This window comes from Staurois parvus, unplaced genomic scaffold (assembly GCF_062004578.1).
Source record: "Staurois parvus isolate SC_StPar_1 unplaced genomic scaffold, SC_StPar_1.0 ptg000454l, whole genome shotgun sequence".
NCBI lineage: Eukaryota > Metazoa > Chordata > Amphibia > Anura > Ranidae > Staurois > Staurois parvus.
This window is the reverse complement of record NW_028318250.1, coordinates 402,963-427,231: the sequence shown is the minus strand read 5'-3', so window position 1 is coordinate 427,231 and position 24,269 is coordinate 402,963. Positions and strand designations below refer to the sequence as shown.

Genomic DNA, 24,269 nt, shown 5'->3' with positions numbered 1-24,269 from the left:
GTGACTATAGCAGCAAATATACATTTTAGATGACTTTAGAAATGTTAACAGCTATAATTGATGGATTCTTGTTGATGCATATTGAATATAGGTGAAACATAATAATTTACAGGCAATGCAAAATGCTGCACTGTATTTAGTTTTATTATTTAGTTCACTTTTCTTCTGTCTGTAGCTCTTTTGACAAACGTACAAACTACAAAGTTAAAATACATACAATACTTGTAAATGCTCTTACCCATCAAAAGATTTCTAATCCTTCTCAGTCAGTCCTGTGATTCAAGCACCCCTGCCACACAGCATATTCTGATACTATACCTCTCTGTATCCTACCCTGTAGTTGAAATATATGTTCTGGATGAGGGCTGACCATAACCTGTATTCTGGACAGTGATATAGCATTGCTCATCCATCTGCACTCCCCCTCCTGTAAGCATGTTCTCAAACAGCACTATGCAAGCAATTGAACCAGGGATGGATTAACCATAGAACAAAATAAGCACACATTTAGGGCACCAAGGGAAGGGGGTCTCACATACGTTTCCCCTAGCTGTCAGGCCCTTAAAGCATAAGTGCACATTAAAACAAAAAGCATGCATCCTTTTTGTCCCTTTGTACTGAGCTAACCAATCTCACATTCCCCCCAGGGGCGGACTGACAACTCATGGGGCCCCTGGGCAATAGGGGATCATGGGGCCCCTGTGTCCTTGCCCACACTCAAAAAAAGCCTATAAAAGGTACCAGGGGCATTTCATGGGGCCCCCTACTGACCCCGGGCCCTCAGGCAGTGCCCGAGTGCTCGAATGGTCGGTCCGCCCCTGATTCCCCCTCCACAAACATACTGCTCTGGCCTCCATTGTTTGTTGTTACATCCCCTGCCACAAATGACCTCTCTCCTGGCCACACAGGTGCATTACAGTCTTAGAGACTTTTATAGGGTCGGGATAAAAAAGTAAATGAGATCCATAGATTTCAAGAGTCCCTTAGTCTCCAAAGGCCAAGGGGGAAACATTGTTAAGCTGTGTTTAGTTGCCCTAAATAGATTGTCCACTGTCTTTTTCTCTCCCAGTCTTAAGCAAGTGATATATGATGTGATTTTCTTTCGTGCAACCACGGGTTGTTGGAAAAAAATTGCTTGATTCCCCCAATAACACAGTCAGTGTTGATGGGGGAATTGCTCCTGCAGCGCTATTATATTCTGCCAGCAGGGAGCCCTCCCTACCAGCAAAACATGATGATTACTGCCAGTGGCTAAAGCACTGGCAGTAATTGCATGCAAGTATTCAACAGGCTGGTTGTACTGAAGACGATTGATGGATCGACTTCAGTTCAACCAGCCTGCCCATATCGAATCTTGGCAGGTCCCTGCTGAACTGTCCCATATTTGATTAATTTATGGCCAGCTTTACTGCTGTTCTGCACAGGATTACATTAAACTGATATCAAGACAGACCTACGTATATTAGTTACATGTAACAACACACATTAAATAAATATATAAATGGTGCTTTGTGTGTGAACATGGAATTTCATATAAAAGCTAAAAAATCTGTATCTTTCTGACTAAAACAATAACCAGACTTTAATGGTCAAATGTACAACTCATTGAGGCAAAAAAAAACCCTCTCTCTCTGTATATATATATATATATATATATATATATATATATACATATGGAGCAGGGCCCTCCTAACCCTCTTGTATTGAACTGTATCATTGCTGTATTGTCGCCCTTTATATTTTAAAGTGCTGAGGAAACTGATGGCGCTATATGAATCCTGTATATATATACTGTATATATATATATATATATATATATGTATATATATATATATATATATATATATATATTTTATTTTTATTTATTTATTTTTTTAATTACACATAAAGTATTTTCTGGAAGGATGTTGGGTTGATCCACCTTACAGAGGTATTCTATCTTTCAAAGACTCGGTTGAAGACACTTCTTCACAGAGGCTTGTGGATCCAAAACAGCCCACAGGGCCACCACAAAGGTGCTTCTCTTTTAAAAGTGGATCCCCCAGTTGTTTTTAATTTATAGAGATATATATAGATAAGAGAGGGAAATAATATAATTTGGCTTTGCAATGGTTAGGGCAGTTCAGCTGAAGCGTGAATATTGAAAGGGACGCATTGCCACTTGGGACCCCAAAAGATATGATGTGACCGTCCAATTCAACTTAATAACAGCCATGCCAAATCTAAAATATAATTGTTAGGTTCTGTATACCTTTAGTAGTGGAATGGTAGAAGATCTGCAAATATGGCATCTCTAAGGGTCATGTTGCCATCATGAAAATTTGAATTCTAAAATTATTTTCCTTGATGATGTGTCAAAAATAGCAGACACAGTTTGATTTACTCCCACCTCTAAAGCAACGTTTGAGATTTATTCCAACAAAACCTGATCATCTGAATAAGTCTCTGTTTGACATGTAAGCTGTTTTTTTTCAGTTGCAAGTACATTTCTAGGAAAACTGTATCTGAAGGGATTGTGTACATTAGATGGCATTGTTGACATCAGCTTTACGTGGTAAAGCAATAAGAATGTGTAATTAAAACTATAACAGCTAATCAAAGCTTGGTTTCCTGCAGCAAGATCATTACATAAAAAAGTCTGATTATTTGTCAAGTCTTAAGGGAGACCTGAACTCAACAGGGTTGACTTACTAATGACAAAATGTTTGTCCACTTTATAAGAGAATTAGCACTATACAAAGCAATTTAACTTTAACTTAGTGAATGAGGTGAAGCTTTGCTAATTTCTATTATTCAATCATGTACAAGCAAATACTGTTTTTTTTAACTTTTCTTACACCCTTTTTTATGGATTTGTGCTCCCTCTACCTCCTACTGCTTCTTGAATAATACCCCACCAGTCACCAGATCACCAGTTATCAGATGGGATGCAGCTCTGAAATAAGGAAGAAAAGCCCTGCTCCTTTACCAAGATGGCCACCTCCACACAAGAGACACAGTGCAACATAAGGCATTGGAGGACAGTAATGGGTAAAAGATCAACTGCAGGGAGACCACTGGCAATATTGGCGTCTAGTCTTTTGTCCTCTGCTTGCCTTTTTTTTGGTACAGCTTCCTCGGTACAGGTCCTCTTTAATGTACTTGAGCCAACTTTGTTCAGTCTTATACATTGGGGGAATTACCAAAGAGTGCTGCAATGACTACTAAGTTTGAAATACTCTTTTAAGCATAAAAAAATGGAGCAGATGCCGCTTTTAATTAGCAAAAAGAGCGTCACCCACTTTGATAATTAGAGGTGATCAGTTCTCTGTTATGTGTCTGTGACATTCCGCTGTGTCTGTAACATGCCATGTATATGACAGCTGCATTTCCTCTGTTAATTAGGGGCAGACCCCCGTTAGTTTCTATTTTACTCTGAAACAGAAATTAGCGCAGGTGGCACAGATAGACCTGAAACAGGTCTATTTGTTTAGCAAAAACAGGTTTTTCTAATATTCTAAGGTTTTTCAAAGTAGCTGCTTTGTGGTAAACAGAATATAGGGTAAGGTCTACTTTCATTTACAGTAAAAAATATCTTTAAAAATTCAAAAACATATGAATGAGTTTATAAATATGAGAAAAAACATACACTCTGCATACACTGGTGCTGCATCCAGCCCTTCACACATGAAAGAATTTTCAAATTTGGATTTTGTAAGTAAGGTTTACCAGGCTATTATTCCACTCAGGACGAAAAAAAAATTAAGGCGTGTGCAAATTTTGGTAGGCTTTTGTGCAATAGGGTTTACGTTTTGGTGCCTTATACATTTTTTAGATGCCTAAAAGGCAAATTAAACTCAAAAAACAAAACTAATATATATTGCAGCTTTCCATTTTTTTTTATGTGTTGACTGCATTAGTTTTCTTTTTTTTAGCTTGTTTCCCCTTTATTTTTACCTGTTCATTCTGCAAAAGAGTCTGTTATTTTTCAACTTCCCTTAACAGACCAAGTTGTCCAGCAAAAGTGTCAGAGGGTTGAGACAAACCATTTCACACTGACAGGGGTGCTTGCAATGGTCAGCTCTAAACAATGCATGTCATGCACGGGGCATGCATGGACGTGTGATGAGACTCCTCAAATAGAGGCGCTAATACTAAATAAAAGAAGTTTAATGCATGGAAAAAATATATATATATATTGATATTGAAATATGTATATATTGAAAAATACAGTGGGGATCAAAAGTTTGGGCACCCCAGCTAAAAATTTGTATTAATGTGCATAAAGAAGCCAAGGAAAGATGGAAAAATCTCCAAAAGGCATCAAATTACAGATTAGACATGCCTATAATATGTCAACAAAAGTTAGATTTTATTTCCATCATTTACACTTTCAAAATAACATAAAACAAAAAAATGGCATCTGCAAAAGTTTGGGCACCCTGCAGAGTTAATATCTTGTACTGCCCCCTTTGGCAAGTATCACAGCCACAAGTGAATGGTGATACTAAGTACTAGTACCCTTTAAACTCCAGCCAAAAGTGATACCAAGTACCATTACCCTCTTCCAATATTTTCAGGCATAAGCTGACATAAAGAAAAGGTATCTCTTCATCCTTCTTTTTCAGGGGTATTCCTCATACAAGTAAAGAAAGGCTCTTTTAGGCAGGATCCATAAAAAGGAACAGATTTTAATCAAAACTTACATATAAAACAGGGATATCCAGCTTCCAGCACTAATCTTTCAAATCCTAGGTTGAAAACCACATGTTTCCAACCAACAAAATGACCCAAACAAATTAGAGGATGTGAGATTTAAAATTAGTCAGAATTATTTAGGGGATGGAAAAATCAAGAAAAAATTGAAAATAAAAGAGGAGAATAATACAAGAATAGAATATGCGTTCATTTCACGTTTTAATTGTCAGTTTAAAGAAATTGAAAAGGTCTTGATAAGACATTGGCCAATACTGCAGAAAGATAATGTCCTGGGTCCAGTTTTACCAAAGAAACCAACTTTTATATATAGGAAAACAAATAATTTAAGGAGCACCCTGGTTAAAGGAGTAATTTCCCCACCAAAGAAAACGGGCAGTAAAATGTTTGACTTAAAAGGATTCTATCCTTGCAAAAAATGCAGGATATGTAGAGTTACTAAAATTAGGAATAGGAAGATCCCATCTTTTAGATCCTGCTCTACTGCAGAGGAGGTTGTTATAAAACAATTTATTACATGTGATACAAGGTATGTTACATATATGCTGGAATGTCCGTGCCAATTCCAGTATATAGGGAGAACCAAAAGGAATTTATGTGTGAGACTTGAAGAACATGTCAGGAATATCATAAAAGGTAAAAAAGATCACAGTGTCTCGAGACAGTTTAAGGAATTCCACAATTCGGATCCGAGCTTGTTGAAATTTTGTGGAATTGACACTGTGGAAGGACATTGGAGAGGGGGCAATAGAGTCCAAAAACTGTCACAGAACGAAACTTTTTGGGTCTTTCGGCTAAATACATTAAAACCTAAGGGATTAAATATAGAGTTAGACTTAAATTGTTTTATTTCAGATAGATAAAAATATGGGGCTAAATAATTTCGATTGGAGTCTGAAAGAGTAGTTTTTATATATATATATATATATATATATATATATATATATATATATATATATGTGTGTATATATATATATTTTTTCTATTTTTATATATGTTTTCTCTATTTTTTATATATATTTTTATATTTATATTTTTCTATTTTTATCTATATTTTTTATATTCTATTGATTTCATTTAAATATAATGAGCGGTGGTTATATTAATAAGGGCATGTGTCAGTAATAAATTATTGTAGTTATTGGGTTTTTAAATTGATTATATGTGCAAATTGGTATATTTTAATGTGTATAATAAAAAGGATCAGTATAGTAATATTGTAGAAAGGGTTATATCTAGAAGGACCACTAGAGGGAGTATTTGGCAATTTTGTTATATTTGATGTACTTAGTATGGTTAATATATTGAATATATATTTAATTAAATTATTTAGGAGTTTTATTGAATTTTATTTTAAATTTGTTGTATTTTATTTGGAGGTATATTTAGATTGGGTGGATTATCTAGTGATGTAATAAATATGTTAGTATTATATGGGCTAAGAAGATAGGTATAATATATGTATAGTGTATAAGTTAGATGATTTTATATTTGGAGAGGTTTGGAGAATATACTAATCATGTGTGACATATAAATATGATTTTAAAGAAGTTATCCGGTATTTGCGGGTCTGTAGTGAGTAAGATGGGGCTTTTGCGATATTTTCCCTCATTCAAAATGGCGGAGATAGCCTCATCCCATTGAGAGACAGTGGAATTTAAGGAGAGGCCAATGAGACGTCTGTATCCCTTCAGATGAAGTCCGGAAGTGACGAAACGTGTTAGGGGAGTGACGTCATCACGCACACACGCTAACCGGAAGTGTCGCTGCGGCCATTTTGTTGGTTGGAAACATGTGGTTTTCAACCTAGGATTTGAAAGATTAGTGCTGGAAGCTGGATATCCCTGTTTTATATGTAAGTTTTGATTAAAATCTGTTTCTTTTTATGGATCCTGCCTAAAAGAGCCTTTCTTTACTTGTATGAGGAATACCCCTGAAAAAGAAGGATGAAGAGATACCTTTTCTTTATGTCAGCTTATGCCTGAAAATATTGGAAGAGGGTAATGGTACTTGGTATCACTTTTGGCTGGAGTTTAAAGGGTACTAGTACTTAGTATCACCATTCACTTGTGGTTGGAGTGATCACGATTTTTCACGTTTTTGGTTTTATTTTATTTATTTAAATTTTATTTATTATTTATTTGGATTGATATTTAATTAATTTAATTTGCACAATTTTGATGTGTTTTGAGTTGTGCACAGAGTGAAGTATATAAGTTTATATTTTAAGGGTAATACACTATGAATTTTTTTCTTTTCTTTTTTCTTTGAGGTTATCAAGGAGTATTTTGAATCGTTTTTGCTTCACTGGACTTATAAGAAAATATTTTTGAAATTATTTTTGGGACTTGGACATTTTGGGGTTTATTAATATATTTGAGATATATATATCTATTCTACTTATTTGGAATTATGTGTGGTTTTATTTAAACATATTATATTTGGAGGTATTTTAGGTGATTTAGATGTGTATCACAAAAAGAATTTAGCAAAGTGATCAACATCTGTCACACAGTACCAGTGATCCACATCTGTCACATAGTACCAGTGATCAACGTCTGTCACACAGTACCAGTGATCAACGTCTGTCACACAGTACCAGTGATCCACGTCTGTCACACAGTACCAGTGATCCACATCTGTCACAGTGTACTAGTGTAAAGTCCACATCTGTGCCAGTGATCCACATCTGTCACAACGTACTAGTCTAAATTCCACATTTGTACCAGTGATCCACATCTGCTACAGTGCACCAGTGCTCATCTACTTCTATACCAGTGATCAACATTTGTCACGGCCTACCAGTATCAAATCCACATCTGTCAGTTTACCAGTGCTCAATATCTGTCACACAGTACTAGTGTAAAATTCAGATCAATACCAGTGAATAACATCTGTCACAGTATACCAGAGTAAAATCCACACCTGTACCATTGATCAATATCTGTTACAGAGTATCAGTGTGAAATCCACACCTGTACCAGTGATTAATATCTGTCACAGAGTATCAGTGTGAAATCCACATCTGTACCAGTGATACACATCTGTACCAGTGAACATCAAAATCAACATCAGCAATATCAGCAGTGCAGCATAAACATGTCTAAAAAAATTGTACACCAGCGAGGAGGCTTTCCAGGTACTGAGTATGACGGATGGGAGTAGCGGGGAACTCTCTTTGTCAGACTCAGATTCTGAGTATGGGCCAGTTGAAAAGCAGTGGGTCAGCAATGGATTCTGAGGAGGAGAGAGTCCAAACAAAGCGCAGTGGCGAGTACAAGCAGTGCAGCACTCCCAGAAGATAGCAGCAGAATGTATTTTGGGGTGTAATTTTTGGTATGTACATACAATGTGTTAGAAATATCTTACAAATGGACAACTTTGTGTAAAAAAAAAAAAAAGTTTTCATTTTTTTCCATGTTTTCTGAAAACTTGTGGAAAAATTGACATGTTCGAAAGAGTCATTATGCCTCACAGAATATACATTGGGGTGTTTGCCTTCCAAAATGGGGTCATTTTGTGGGTAATTCCATTGTCCTGGTGATCCGGCCTACCCCAGTGCAAACTCTCCCCGCTTCAGACCATCCTGAACTCAGCTGCCAGACTCATCCACCTCACCAGCCGCTCCACCTCTGCCACCCCCCTCTGCCTCTCCCTCCACTGGCTCCCCAATACCCAACGCATTAAATTCAAACTGCTCACTCTGACCTATAAGGCCATTCACAACACTGCCCCTAACTACCTCACCGACCTGATTCCCAGGTACCACCCTACCCGTACCCTTCGCTCTTCACAGGACCTCCTTCTATCTTGCTCCCTGGTCTCCTCCTCCCACGCACGACTGCAAGACTTCTCCAGGTCCTCCCCCATCCTCTGGAACTCACTACCCCAATCCATCAGACTGTCACCTTCCCTCCTCACCTTCAGGCGCTCCCTGAAAACCCACCTCTTCAGGGAAGCCTACCCCACCCTCACCTAACAGCCGCTGCCCTTCCCTCCTCCTACCACTCCATCCCCCACAGCCATTTCCTCCTGTACCTCTACCCCCTCCCTCCTAGATTGTAAGCTCGAAAGAGTAGGGCCCTCTTACCCCTTGTGTGCTGTTTGATGTTACTGTACTGTTTCATGTATTGTCCCCCCCTCTATTGTACAGCTCTGAGCAAACCCTTTGGCGCTATATAAACTCGATAAATAAATAAATAAATCCAGGGCCTTCAAAAATATGATAAGTAGTTAGGAAATTAGATGTGCAATTTATGCCTCAAGAATGCCTGTAGGTCCTACTTGGATGTTGGGCCGCTGTATGTGGCCAGGTTGAGGAAAAGTCTTACACATGTGGTATCCCCATACTCAGGAGGAGCAGCAGAATGTGTTTTGGGGTGAAGCTGCAAGTATGCATATGCTGTGTGAGAGGAATAACCTGTTAATATAACAATTGTGTGAAAAAAAAACATATTTACTTTACTTTCTTCATTTTCTAAAGAATTGTGGGAAATAAATTACAGGTTGAAAAAACTCACCATGCATCTTACTAAATACCTTGGAATTTCTACTTTCCAAAAAGGGGTCATTTAGGGGGTATTTGTACTGTCCTGGCTTGTTAGTGTCCCAAGAAATGAGATAGGCCATCAGTACATCAGGTTTAATCAGGTGTGTATAATTTTCAATGATTGGTACCATAGCTTGTAGACTCTATAACTTTCACACAATAATACACACCATTTGGGATTATTTTTACCAAAGCAATGTAGCAGTATACATTTTAGCCCAATTTATGAAGAAAAATTACTTATTTGCAAAATTTTATAATAGAAGCAAAGAAAAATTAATTTTTTTCAAACTTTGCAGTCTTTTTTAATTTATAGTGCAAAAAATAATAAAAACCCAGTGCTAATTAAATACCACCAAAATAAAGCTCTATTTGTGTGAAAAAAAAAGGACAAACATTTCTGAGTAATTATCATTCAAAGTGTGAGAGCACTGAAAGCTGAAAATTGGTCTGGGCAGGAAGTGGGTAAAAGTGCCCGGTATTGAGGTGGTTAACATGTCCTCGTTGAATTTCGAGATAAACAGAAAATACTAGAATATCTTCTAGTTACTCAATCACAAAGATTTCCAGGAAGTGTTGAAATGTGGCTGACGCATTGCATAGGTCGAATGGCATGATCTACTGGCCAAAACGAGTTCGAAATGCGATCTTCCATTCATCCCCTTCTCGGATGCGGACCAACTTGTAGGCTCCACTCAGGTCCAGTTTGGTAAACATAGTGGCGACCTTGGTCTCTGGAAAAATTCAGGTACCAAAAGTAGAGGATAGAGGTTTTTTACAGTGATCTTGTTCAAGTCCTGATAGTTCACACATGGCCGAAGGGAATAGTCTTTTTTTTTTCACAAAGAATATTCCTGCACCAGACGGTGAAGTAGAGGGGTGCATGAATCTTTCTGAAGATTTTCTTCAATGTAATCCTTCAAGGCCCCCAATTCATGTTCAGACAGTGGAAAGATGTGCCCAAACAGAATTTCAGCGTGGGGAGGAGTTCAATAGGACAATCATAAGGCCTGTGAGGACGAAGAGTGTCTGTCCCCATTTACTGAAAATGTCCAGATGCTCGTGATAGGCTCTTCGTACCGTCTGGTATAGTTCAGGGTCAAAGTCCATACGTAGCAGTGTGGCAGGTGGCATAGATAGTCCTGGCATGCAATCTCTTTGGCAGTATGGAGACTGGAATTTGACATCACTGGAATTACAGTCAATCTGTGGATTGTGAGCCTGAAGCCATGGTAGGCCCAGAATGACAGGAAACAAGGGCGACAAGATTGCATCCAAGCGTAACAGTTCCTTATGACTGGTGGCCATGATAGTTAGTAATGGTGGGGTCTCCTTAGTCACTTGTCCTGATTTAATACAAGACCCATCAGCCAGAAATACAGTGAACCCTTGCTGCTTGGGCTGTAAAGGAAAATGTTGCTGCAAAAGTCAGGTTGATGAAGCAGCTCTTGAATCAATTTCAATTGCATTCACCGACATGATTTTTCCCATAAACTGGAAGGAAACAGGAAGAGCAATGTGAGTGTGTGGGAGACAAAGGTGACTGGCTAGCTGAAGAAGTGAAGAGACACTTACGCAGTTTAGCTGGACAGGTGCATACATAGTGGCTGGCTTCCCCACAATATAGATAGAGATTGTTCTGCCGGCAACGTTGGCATACTTCCGGGGTTAAGGATGGATGTATTAGGCCAAGTTCCATGTGCAGATGGTGCTGGATTGGCAGGTATCAGATTGGAGTGGGTTGGGATCTTGGGCATCATCCATACTGGTCTGGACTGCTGCGATGATCTTTCCAGCCTGTGTTTTCGTAGACGACGATCGATCTGGATTGACAGCGTGATTAAATTTTCCAGAGAACTTGGCCCACCAACTGGGGGTAATACATTCTTGAGACCCACTAAGAGACCAAAATGGAATCTGTGTCTCAAATCTGTGTCATTCCAGCTGGTGTCTGCGCTCCAGTGCCTAAAGTCAGTGACATAGTCCTCAACAGCTCTGTGGACTTGCTGGAGTGCATGGAGAGCTGCCCCAGCAGTGGCAGTTCGCTGCAGGTCATCATATAGCTGCGCCATAGCATCAAAGAAGGAGGACATCGTGTGCAATTACATATACAAAATAAATGAGGTGTATAGTCCCAAAGATGTCCAAATAATATTAATTTATCCACCAAACAGTTCTTCAAATTCTTCTTAAAGGATGACCACCACATGAGAAATTATATTGTGAAAAATATGGGGTACCCCCCTCTCAGGTGTACACTCACCAGCAGTGATTGAGTGCCCGGCGGTGGTGAGAGCACTGGCTCAGCTTTCTTTCCTACATGCACATTTATGCAACATCTTTGGGCTTTTAATTCAGTCCACTTTGGCAATAAAGGAGATTTTGAAGAACTGTTTGGTGGATAAATTAATATTATTTGGACTTCTTTGGGACTATACACCTTACTTATTTTTTATATATATTTTTTATATATATAATTTTTTTGTTTAATATCTTGTACTCTACTCATTTTATTTATTTTTTCATTTATATATATATATATATATATATATATATATATATATTTGTCATTTTTTAAACGGATAAGAATTTATGCGCTACTTGATCACTGGTTTAAGTGGTCTTTCTTGGTGTTTTATTTATTTTTTAAAGTGGCAGCATTTTGTATTTATACACAGTTTATTAGTGGTATTTATTACTTTTTCACTTTTTTTTCAGTTTTATTTAATATTCATCATCACTTAAACATCTTGTGCAATTGTTCATTATTTTTCTCCAGTAGTCAATGAGCCCAGGCCTGAGATTCACTTTGGAGTAAGGTAATGATGAATCCCACCTTATTATATTCCAAAGAGAAAGTTCCTGACTGCAGAGTAAAGTAGAGCTGGCATGCGTTGTGAAATGCCCTGAACTTGCTTCCTCTCAGGGGTTGGCATCAGAGCCTGCAACAGGACAATGTAGTGACCTTCCAAGCTGACAGTTGAGAGATCACAAAAGCAGATATCTTACTTGCAAAGGCTAAATTACAGATGAACTGTATCAGCTGAACTGCAATGAGGTGGTTAATACTGCAAAGGAGAAAAAATATTCAAACTGCAATCACGCATGATACAGATGACTTGGGCACAGAAGTCCTGGCATAATAAAGAAATTAACTGAGAATGACGAAGTGAAAAAAAAATTAGTCCATGTGATCAAACAATGAAATGCTGTATAAAAGGAAAAATGACAGGAAAAGCCTTTCCAACGCAGAGTGACAGCAGAGCTAAAAAACCTCTGGACCTTATTCATTCGGATCTTTGTGGTCCAATGGAAAAATTGACTCCAGGAAAAAAGAGGTATTTTCTCACTTTTAAAAAATTATTACTCCAAACATACTACACTATATCTGTTACACAACAAAAGTAAAGTAGTAAAAGAGAAACCTAAATAGTATGTGGCTCAAGTAAGCAACAAATTTGGCAAAATGCTGAGTTTATTGCACACAGACAATGGAACTAGATATACAGGTGATAATACACAGGTGATTTCACAGGTGAATGGCATGATATTTCAAACTACTGTACCATACAGCCCAGAACAAAAAGGGGTTTCCAAAAGAAAGAACTCTATGTTAGAGTGAAAGAACCATGCGGTTTGATGCAGATATGCCAACCACATACTGGGGGGGAGGCAATTATGACAACATGTTATCTCCAAAATTGACTACCAGGAAAAACTGTGGAATAGAAAGGCCCCAAATTTGAACCATCTAAACATTTTTGGAAGCAAAGCCTAGTCAAGGGGTCTTCCACAATCCTATCAACACTGCTGGTAGGGATCCTTAAGAATGTTTAATTACCATCCTTATTTACTTTCCACTCACTCCCTCACCAATATATTATATGCATTATGTGTACCGTATATTCATTTTACAATCAATTAGTCAAAGGCTGGATTATGACTCTTCTCTAAATGTCATATTAGATCTGTGGGTGTCAGATCTTCCATTGTATAGTATATGCAGCAAGCTATATAATAAACTATCTACCTATGATATTATGATTATTATATTATCATCTTAGTGTGAATGTGCATACCATTTGATTTATACATTTGATTTCAATTTGACTGGACAAAAGATTGCTCTTGAATTTGAAATAATGAAAGGTATACATGGCACACAGAGGTTGATTTACTAAAATTTTGCAAAATCTGGTGCAGCTGTGCATAGTAGCCAATCAGCTTCTAACTTCATCGAGTTCAATTAAGCTTTGACAAAAAAAACTGGAAGCTGATTGGTTTCTATGCAGAGCTCCACCAGATTTGCACTTTCCAGTATTAGTAAGTCAACCCTTGTTGAAGTTCTGTTCTCCATTCATGCTTAGCTTCATTTGCTCAGTAAAGAAACAAACTGTTGTTACGCATTGGGTTCACTGAATGTTATATCTTACTAAGTTATCCGATTTTGGGTTCAATGCAGATCCCTAATACCTGTATACATAGACAGGTGCACTTGCTATGGGGTTTTAAAATGCCTTTGAGAGGTGCAAGTCTGTTGAAAATGATGCTTACAAAATAGGTGGTGCAGACACAAAACCATTTCTAGGTAGTATATTATTAGCAGAGTGTCAATGCATTGGTAAGCAAGCGTGAAATGTTCTTACCACTGTACTGAAGGCCTAGGTGTGCCCATTACAGTGCACGCCAGCGTGACAGACATCCGTTCCCATACACAATGCGCCCTGAGTGGGATCCAGAACATAGGTGCTCGTCTTGCACACAGCTCTCTGAACTCTTTCATTTGTCTGGATTTCTCTTCAGCCTGCACAACAAACACACAGTTGTTGTCAGACATTTGATTTCTCTGCACTTACCAGAACCACAATGGACAAAAACATTTTTTAATTTGCCATACATTGAAATATTTTAACGTTTCTAAATATAAGCCAACATGAAAGATGGTTTAGTAAAATCACCTTCACAAAACAGTAAACTCTAACTGGTGTGTAAAGCAAGGCACATTTAGAATTTATAGGTTTAACTCTTCTAGCTCAGTTTAAATCTAAAACGGCCACAAAACATACCCAAGATGATTTTTTAAAATTATAATTGTTTCTGTAAAAAAAATGTGCTTCTTGCATTGTGTCTAGCCTCCTAACTTTCGAGGAAAGGTACAAAAATTTTAAATTTATCTCCTTTGCATAGCACCCCTTATCATCTTCTGTGAGTGATCAACAAATCATAGCTGAATTGGTCAGAGCCAAGAGAAAAGAAAAAAAACCCAGTTATCATGATGTAAGGGCAGATTTTTGTGTTGTGATCATGCATAAACTGTGCTATCAATCTTCAAGCATGACACCGTAGAAGTAGATGGACACATGAGATTTTAGGTAGTCGGTTTACATATTAGCTACTTTTTCCAATATAAGGACTTCAATTGGTTTTACTTATTTTAGCTATTTATTGTTCAAATATATCCGGCATTATTTTAGAGCAGAGTTCTTCTTTAGCGGTAAACTCACCAGGGGTAGCATATTTAACTTCTTCACGATTCTACCTTCTGATCCTTTAGCAGATTCTAAATGGCAGAAGCTGGAGATGGGCATTACGATCATGTGACCACCGTGATTGGCAGTCACAGCAGCAAGTATTCATCACAAGCTTTCCGGTACCCCCAGGTTAGTGTGCTGGGAGAGCGCAGGGAGCACGTTCTTAGCACAGTAAATGTTTCTATAGGGACACATATATGTGGTCACTTGGCGTTACAGCCCACTAGTCACGAGGCCACATATATATGCACACGGCTGGCAGGAAGTGATTAATGTGTTCCATAGTGACATACAGTCACAGCACTACTATTATCACACAGAAGAGTAATAAGGACATACCCTCCTATATGAGGCTTTATGATCAGTCCTTACACGCAGGGCTCTGCAGGCCTGGAGCATTTTAATTTCCATCTTCTCCATATCATTCCGGAATCCACCTTTTCTTTGTCCTCTAGTTTCGAACCACAAGTCTTTTACATCACATTTTGGTATCTGATAACTGCAATGGCATTCATTGTTGGTCAGTAGGTACAGAATACAATGATGGAGAAAAAGAATTATAAAAAGAATAATAATAATAATAATAATAATAACTGCAAATACATGGTTTGATATGTCTATTAAAAACATTTTTATGACGCACTACAAAAAGTTTGTTGCTATAAAATCTAAGCTCAAACAAAGATAAGAAAGTAATAGCCATGAGCTGGTGCAAAAATAAGACCCCCTCATGTGGGAGAATACAGGAAGGGGGAACAAGGATTATACAGAATGGAAGACTGGGGATAGAATGTGACTGTAAGGGACCACCCAGCGGTACCTCTAGCAACCCACCGGTGAGGTGCTTCCAGCGTGCGGAATCTAAGTCCCAGAGCACTTGTTCACCAGGGCCCCTGATGGTGGGGATGGACTTGTAGCGCTCTGAGACCAGGTCGCAGTTGCTGGGCACACTCACCACTGGTAGGGGTATCCGCCAGGGGCTCCCGTAGAGGAAGAGCCTAATGTGAGAAGGCTGGGAGATCCCGACGGGATGGATGGCTGAGCGAGTGCGAGGTCAGGCAGGCCGGGTCGGTAACTATGGGGACGGTGCGGTACCAAGCAGTGGGCAAAGAGTAGTCGGGTCACACGCCAGGTCAACAACAGCAGGTCAGGTCCAATAGGGGGCATCCAGGAGAGAGGTCAGGCAAGCAAGGGTCAGGACAGGAGAAAACAGCAAGGTCAGGGCATAATCTGGGTCAGCAACTCACTTATTCACAGGTTCACAGGATACAGGATACAAGGAGACCAGAAGGCACTGAATGACAGCTCAGGGCCATTTAAATATCCTGCCCTGCGCTGTCATTGGTGCCAAGCGCGCGCCCGTGGTCTCTACCGCGCATGCGCGAACTTGATTGTCGCGGTCAGCCAGGTCCCAGTGCCCGCGTCCCTGCACAGGGCGGTGCACTGCGCCTGCGCCGAGCCCAGCGCTGCGGCGATCCCCGACATTGCCCCCCCCCCTACGGGCAACCTCCGGATGCCCACCCGATCTCTCCACCACGGGTGATCACAAAGAAACTACCGGACGAGTCTAGGTGCATGGACATTATGAGCTGGTTCCCAGGAATTGTCCTCGGGACCATAGCCCTTCCATTTAATTAGGAATTGGGTCTGGCCCCCCCTCCTTCAGCACTTTAAGATTGTTTCCACCTCAAATTCCTCTTGTCCTTCGACAGTTATGGCCTCCGGAGGTCTGGATTCTCGTTCTGGGAAGGCGTCTGGAATCACTGGTTTAAGCAAGGACACGTGGAAGACCGGATGAATTTTGAATGTGTCAGGAAGGATAAGCTCATATGCCACCTCATTGATCATCTGCTTTACCCGAAAAGGCCCCTCAAATTTAGGTCCCAATTTTTTCGAGGGACATAGCATCTTCAAATTGGTTGTAGCCAACCATACCTTCTCCCCAGGCCGCAATACCAGATCCCCTCTTCGTTTCTTGTTAAACGCATTCTTATTGTCCTCTTGGGCCCGAGCGATGGCTTCCTGTAGTACTTTGTTGTTAGAGGAGAAAAAGGTTAATGCATCCTGTGTTGCCGGAACTGGGCATTCAGAGACCAAATCAGGGAGAAAGACAGGATGAAACCCGTAATTAGAAAAGAATGGGGACTGCCCTGTTGCTGAATGGCTTGCGTTGTTGTAAGCGAATTCCGCCAAGGGTAAGAGTGGCAACCAATCATCCTGAAGGAAAGACGTGTAGCAACGCAAGTATTGCTCCAGGGTCTGGTTGGTCCTCTCAGTCTGTCCATTGGTCTGAGGGTGGAACGCAGAGGAGAGGGACAACTTGATGTCCAGGGCCTTGCACAGAGCCCTCCAAAATCTAGATGTAAATTGGACCCCTCGATCAGAGACAATGTCCTCTGGAACTCCATGTAGTCTTACGATCTCCCGGATAAATATTCGCGCCGTCTCGGCTGCTGACGGAGTCTTCCTTAATGGTATGAAGTGGGCCATCTTGGATAAGCGATCAACGACCACAAGGATTGCTGTGTGGTCTTGTGACGGTGGGAGCTCGACTATGAAGTCCATCGCGATCCTCTGCCAAGGCCGTTCGGGAATCGGCAAAGGCCGCAGCAGCCCCCAAGCTTTGCTCCTCGATGGTTTGCTCTTCTGGCAGATGGTACAGGATCTCACATAGCGCTTGCAATCCTTAGCCATGTTTGGCCACCAAAAAGAGCGTTGGAGAAGCTCCAGAGTCTTGGCTGGGCCAAAGTGTCCTGCCATCGGGTGATCATGGCAATGTCCCAAAACCAGGGTTCGGACTTCCTCAGGTACCATGATCAAACCTTCCTTCCATAGGAGTCCCCCCTTGTTCTGGAGGGACACCCCATCTGGGGTTGACGTGGCCGTGGAAGCCTCCATTAGCTTGGAACAAAGGTCCGTCTGGAGCGCCAAGAAATTCCCAGAAGACAGGATAGTGTCGGGTACCGGTTCTTCTTTGAAGTCCTCGTACATACGTGATAACGCATTGGGCTTCGTATTTTTAGATCCGGGCCTGTATGTGATGTGAAAGTTAAACCTGGAGAAGAACAATGCCCATCTCGCCTGTCGTGGGCATAAATGTTTGGCAGTCCTCAGGTACTCCAGATTCTTATGATCTGTGAATATCAAGATGGGGTGTGAGGCAACTTCCAGCAGGTACCTCCATTCCTCTAACGCTGCTTTGATAGCCAACAGCTCTCGATCGCCGATATCGTAATTCTTCTCGGCTGGGGTAAGTTTCCTCGAGAAGAATGCTACGGGATGGAGTAATTCCTTGGTGCCCTTTCGCTGGGACAGGATGGACCCTACCGCATTCTCCAATGCATCTACCTCCAAGATGTAGGGCAGGGCAGTGTCCGGGTGGCCCAGAATGGGTGCCGAGGTAAATAGCTTTTTCAAAGCTTCGAAGGCTTCCTGAGCCTCCGGCGTCCATCTGAACCGGGTTCCAAGTTTGGTTAGCTGAGTAATGGGGGAGACCAGACCCGAGAAGTTCTTGATGAACTTTCGATAAAAGTTTGCAAACCCAATAAACCGTTGGACGCCCTTTTTGTCCGTGGGTTCAGGCCAATCTAAAAATGCAGAGACCTTCTGGGGGTCCATTGCGACCCCCGCAGTGGAGATAATCAGACCCAGAAATGTAATGCTGGATTGCTCGAAACAACATTTATCTGCCTTTGCATATAACCCATGCTGCCGCAACCGCCCCAGCACCTTTGCCACATGCATCCTGTGATCCTCCAGGGAGGATGAGAAAATCAGTATATCGTCCAGATAGACGATAACAAAGATATCCAAAAAATCCCTGAAGATGTCGTTCACGAAATGTTGAAAGATGGCTGGTGCATTACACAGCCCAAATGGCATGACCAAGTATTCAAAATGGCCAAACCGGGTACGGAATGCCGTTTTCCACTCGTCCCCCTCCCTTATGCGAACCAGGTTGTAGGCCCCCCTTAAATCAAGTTTCGTGAATATAACCGTAGCCTTTAGGCTCTGAAACAACTCTGGTACCAATGGCAACGGGTAGCGATTTTTGATCGGGACCCTGTTCAGCTCCCGGTAATCAATACATGGTCTCAGGGATTTGTCTCTCTTTTCCACGAAGAAGATTCCCGCCCCGGCTGGGGAAGTGGAGGGACGGATGAACCCCTTCTGGAGACTGTCCTCAATATATTCCTTTAGGGCCCCCAATTCAAGCTCAGATAGGGGGAAAATTCGCCCAAAAGGAATCTCAGAGCCCGGTAACAGGTCAATGGGACAGTCATACGGGCGGTGGGGGGGCAGAGTATCTGCTCCCCGTTTACTGAATACATCCAGGAGAGAGGTCAGGCAAGCAAGGGTCAGGACAGGAGAAAACAGCAAGGTCAGGGCACAATCCGGGTCAGCAACTAACTTATTCACAGGTTCACAGGATACAGGATACAAGGAGACCAGAAGGCACTGAATGACAGCTCAGGGCCATTTAAATATCCCGCCCTGCGCTGTCATTGGTGCCAAGCGCGCGTCCGCGGTCTCTACCGCGCATGCGCGAACTTGATTGCCGCGGTCAGCCAGGTCCCAGTGCCCGCGTCCCTGCACAGGGCGCCGAGCCCAGCGCTGTGGCAATCCCTGACAGTGACAATATGAAGCAGAGGTGTGTGTGTGTGGATATGGCATTCTCTGACATTCATTGATAAAACATAACTGTTGTTTCTGCACCATAGGATTCCTAAAACTACGTAACCAAACATTTATATGCCTTCATGACAGTAATGTATCCATTTTTTGTACAGGTAATTGATTCCTTTCCATAACTTCTACTATTGCAACATTTTTAATTACCTCTACCCCAAACCGCTCAAACCACAACAGGTCTATACTTTAATGGGGCTATGCTCATTTACCAAGTGTCTCTCTCTAAATATTTGTCTGACAGTTGGAACAGGTGAGTCAAAATGAATGGCAAGTATTCTTGCCACAAGGATGGGATTGTCCAGAAACAGTTCAAAGAATGTAACTATGAATGTGGCTTGAAGTGAACCTGTAATGCTGACATCACTGATCTGTATTAAACAATTCAAGGCTCTCAGGCTGAGACTCTGACAGGGAACGAGCATGAAAGATGTCAATCAGAAGTTTTTTTATAGATTCACAGCTGAATGCTTATTCCAAGTCAGTGGTTTTCTAGGTAGTGAAGCAACGATGAAGATAACTGACCTTGAGTAAAACATAAAACATGGGTTTTAACAAGAGTAAATAGTTAAAACATTGTGAAAGCATACAATGACTGAGCAATTAAAGTGCATGCTAAATATTTATAACTAATTGCTTGAGTGTTCATTATATTATCATATGTCTGAGCAAATGTAATCGTTTTTCTTATGATAAAACAACAACCTAGTTGAGGAGCTTTAATGATAGCTTTAAGATTCTGTAAATTATTTTTTACATTTTAGTAAGTTTCTAAATTGAGACGTCTAAAATCAAGCTGCATAACTAAGCCTAGCTCTAATACATCTCAACAGTTACAGATAAACGTAGATGTATACAATCTCCTACTACAGTTTTTTAAAGATTTGATCTTATAATAAATGCACATCAGACCTCCTAAATCCCTCAGGATTACTCTATAGTCCATTTAATCCTGACCTCCCCTCACACTAGTCAAAATACAGACTCTAATACAGTAGGGAATAATCTGTAATACAGTAAGAAAAATGGAAAAATACGCCACTCAATAAATTACTGCACAAGTGGCTATCCAAGAAGAAATTTAAGATTTGATGATGTCTCAGAAACAATGTGTACCTGGTAAAACCTCCAATATAGTAGATGCTGTCCAGCTAGTATGTTAACTTAAAGGCAATTATGCACAAATAGGACTTTACAGTATATAAATATTTGGTTGCGATTTTACCATTACTAATGGGTGACTTTGTTCCAAATCAAATATGGCATCAGCTTTTGGGAGAAAAATCCAAAGGGGAAGGCTCAAGTTTGGGGCAATCCTTAGGACAATTAGCATCAGGGTCGTAGATAAGGGAGGGGTCAGGGGGGTCCAAATCCCCCCAAGAGCATGTTTTAATGAAGCAGCAGCTAGGTGGGACTAACCACTGTCTCCAGTGCCAGCCACAAACGGTCTCCTACACCTTGTGAAGAAAACATACCGCTGGGACTTGGATGATCGTCAGTGATGTCAGGAGGGACTTATGAGAAAGCATTAGCAACCCATTGGCTGAGGAGGCATTGGGGGTGGTACAGCCTATAGCCCACAGGCTGCACCGCCTCCTGTTGTCCTCAGCCAATGGGTACACAAAGTGCAATGTCCATCACTGCAAGTAAATCCCGCAGCTTTCTGTTGTATGGGTGCTGGATCGAGGAAGTCTGAGCAGCGGCTCTCATGAGGGAGAGGCCTGCACTCAAGCTCCTGAACTTGGCACTGAAGATCCTCCAATGGTCGAGGTGAGGGAGAAGTTAGCAACAAAGCATTTTGCCCAGAAGAAATTGAGGAAAGAGAGGAGAGAGAAGGAAACACAGGGAGCTGTTGGAAGTGCCTGTACATCCCTTTAATTACAGCAATTGTAATACTGTACCACTCATAGTCCTTTTAACAGGTGAAAGTAACTTGTGCAGTACAGGTGTCAGCTTACTGTCACCCTACTGAAAGGAAAGGAATATGGGTGGCATTAAAATGGCTGTTAGGCTGGGTTCACACTTGCCAAAACTCTGAAAAGCGATCACTTTTCAGAGTGTGGTTAAGTCACCCCTGTAGTTTTTGTCAATTGTTTGGCTCGCAGTTGTAGTGCAGCCCCATTGACTTAGATGGTGTCTGAGACCTGCCCTCCCTCTCTCTCCCTGCCCCATCTCTCGCCCCCCTCTCTCTCTCACTCCTTCCCTGCCATCTCTCTCTCTCTGTCCCTGCCCTCTCTCTCTCCCTCTCCCCCTCTGCCCTCTCTCTCTCCCCCTATGCCCTCTCTCTCTCCCCCTCTGCCCTCTCTCTCTCCCCCTCTGCCCTCTCTCTCCCTTCTCTCTCCCCCCCTCTTCCTCCCACCCTCTCTCTCTTTCTCCCCCTGCCCTCTCCCCCTCTCTCTTTCTCCCTTCCTTCCCTCTCTCTCGCCCTCCCTGCCCTCTCCCTCCATGCCCTCTCTCTCCCCCTCTTCCCTCTCTCTCTCCCTCTCTACCCTCTCTCTCTCCCCCAGCCACCTCTCTCTCCCCCACTGCCCCCCTCTCTCTCTCTACCTCCCTGCTCTCTCCCTCCCTGCCCTCGCTCTCTCTTCCTCCCTGCCTTCTCTCTCCCTCCCTCCCTGCCTCTCTCTCTGCCCCCCTCTGCCCTCTCTCTCCCTCCCTGCCCTCTCCCCCTGCCCTCTCACTCTCCCCCTGCCCTCCTTCTCTCTCTCTGCCCTCTCTGTCCCCCCGCCCTCCCCCTCTCTCTGCCTGCCCTCCCCCTCTCTTTCTCCCTCTGCTATCCTTCTTTCTTCCTGCCCTCTCTCTCCTCTCTCTCTCCCCCCCTTTCTCTCTCTCCCCTCTCCTTTTCTCTCTTCCTCCCTGCCCTCTCTCTCTCTCCCTCCCTACCCTCTCTCTCCCCCTGCCCTCTCTCTCTCTCTCCCTGGCTATGGACTAGGGGCGCAAATTACTTGTCTTGCCCTGGGAGCAGACAACCTATGCTATGCCACTGCAGCTATGGCGTGTAAACAACCTCCTCCAGCTATAGATTAAAACCTATATGTTTCACTAACAGATGTGGCTACTGGGGGGTGCTGCATAAACTGTATGTAGCATCAGCTACATACAGTATACAGCGCTGTGTTTCAGCAATGGGATGGGAATTTCCTGTCCCGCTCCTGAAACAAAATCAAGACCGGAAGAGCCCTGGTCAGCCATGCACAAGCAGACTTTTATTTTATCAATACAAAGCTTCCTCTGATTGACTAAAGCAAGCAAATTATGTCACATCTCCACCTCAGCTATTCAGAAAAGGCCGTGTATTCATTGATAAAATACAAGGCTTCCAATGAATGGCTGAGTAGTAATCAGTTGCGGCAGCGTATGGGAAGTCCCTATCCCACAGCCAGAACACAGAACTGTATACTGTATGTACAACGTAGTTGATGCTACACACAGTTTGTGCACCACTGACAGTGAGCGCATCTGTTCAAAAAGGAAATCGTTCATTTGGACCTACTTGACCCAAATGAATCATTTAAAGTCGCTGTAAACATGGAGTTAAGCATTAACCCCTCCACTGTGCTATAGGGATAGTGGGGCCTGCTCTTTCATCTCCATTCAGAATAAAGGATTGGTCATCGGGATGGACTGCTGAGCCAGGGGAACATGTGGACGGCAAGTTAGAGAGGAATGCCCAGAGCATTGCTGACTACCTCTCACTTGGTTAGAGTATGGGAGATTAATAACCATCAGGAGGCCATCTGCAGCATTGGTGTGGTGAGAGGCCTTCACCCGCTCTTATTTGTTGCATATTTGTTTGCTGTCACAGGGATTTGCTGCCACCAGTATAATTTTGCCTAAAGAGGACATACACCTTGCTGTAAATGACATACTCCTGACCGCTGTAATATTTATGCTATAATGTACTGATACTGGTTGCTCAGTAGTTCCTGTTAATGAAGTTCTTCAAGGTAGGCTGTTGAAGAAAAGCATATGTAATGGTAGAGTTTCATTTTCAACAAGTCAACGTGCTGAGGTCTGTACATGTCTGTTAGGCTACGTTCACACTAGCCTTGTTAGCAAGCGGCAGACAGGCGTTTGGGAAGCGTTTTTACCGTTTCCCAAATGCCTGGGTATATTCTGCACATTGCAGCACATAGTGCTGTTCAAACGGGAGTGTTAGCATCGCATCGCGTTGCGTTGCGTCGTGGCAAAACGGACGCCTCTGGTCGATTCAGGAGGAGTTGAAGCCTCCTATTCAAGTCTATGGTGCCACTCTGCAAACGCCCGGCTGGCGTTTGCAGTGCAGTTGTGACGCTGTTGCGGGGTGTTTGCGGAGCGTTAACACCATTCAAACTTCATTATAGGCGTTTTCAACGCTCGGCAAACGCCTAGCAACTGCCGCTGAACTGCGCATGCAGCGTTTGCAGAGCGTTAAAAACGCTCCGCAAATGCCGGACCAACACTTGTCAAACGCTATAGGGGCGTTTGGCAAGAGTTGGAAAAACAGTCAAGTGTGAACAAGCCCTTAGGCTCTTGCTTGTAGCACAGAAGCATGTTTTTTAGTTACAAGGACTGTGGCATATGTTATCCTGTACACAGTGAATAAGTACCTCCCACAATTTTGCTGCACCTAGCAAGGCAGGTGCACTAATTAATGTCCTCTGGGTACCCAATGCTGAACCCCCTCAGGAAAAAAAATATCTACGGCCCTGTTTACCATGGCTCTAGTAGAACCACACAATAAAGTTGTCCCATCACATCTGCCTGATATCTCTGAGATTTACCTGATGTGAACATCATTATGCAGTTCCAAGGATTTAACTATAGCC

At 41.9% G+C, this 24,269-nt stretch overlaps 1 protein-coding gene across 1 annotated transcript in view; it reads right to left on the bottom strand.

Moving 5' to 3' along the window:
* MYOM3 (myomesin 3) overlaps window positions 1-24,269 on the bottom strand; it is a 188,152-nt gene that overhangs the window by 142,406 nt on the left and 21,477 nt on the right. Inside the window, exons 4-5 of the mRNA XM_089688775.1 lie at window positions 15,115-15,274; window positions 13,891-14,048 (exon numbers count right to left, since the gene is read on the bottom strand). Coding sequence (XP_089544901.1) covers window positions 13,891-14,048; window positions 15,115-15,274 — 318 coding nt within the window. The remainder of the gene's footprint in view (window positions 1-13,890; window positions 14,049-15,114; window positions 15,275-24,269) is intronic.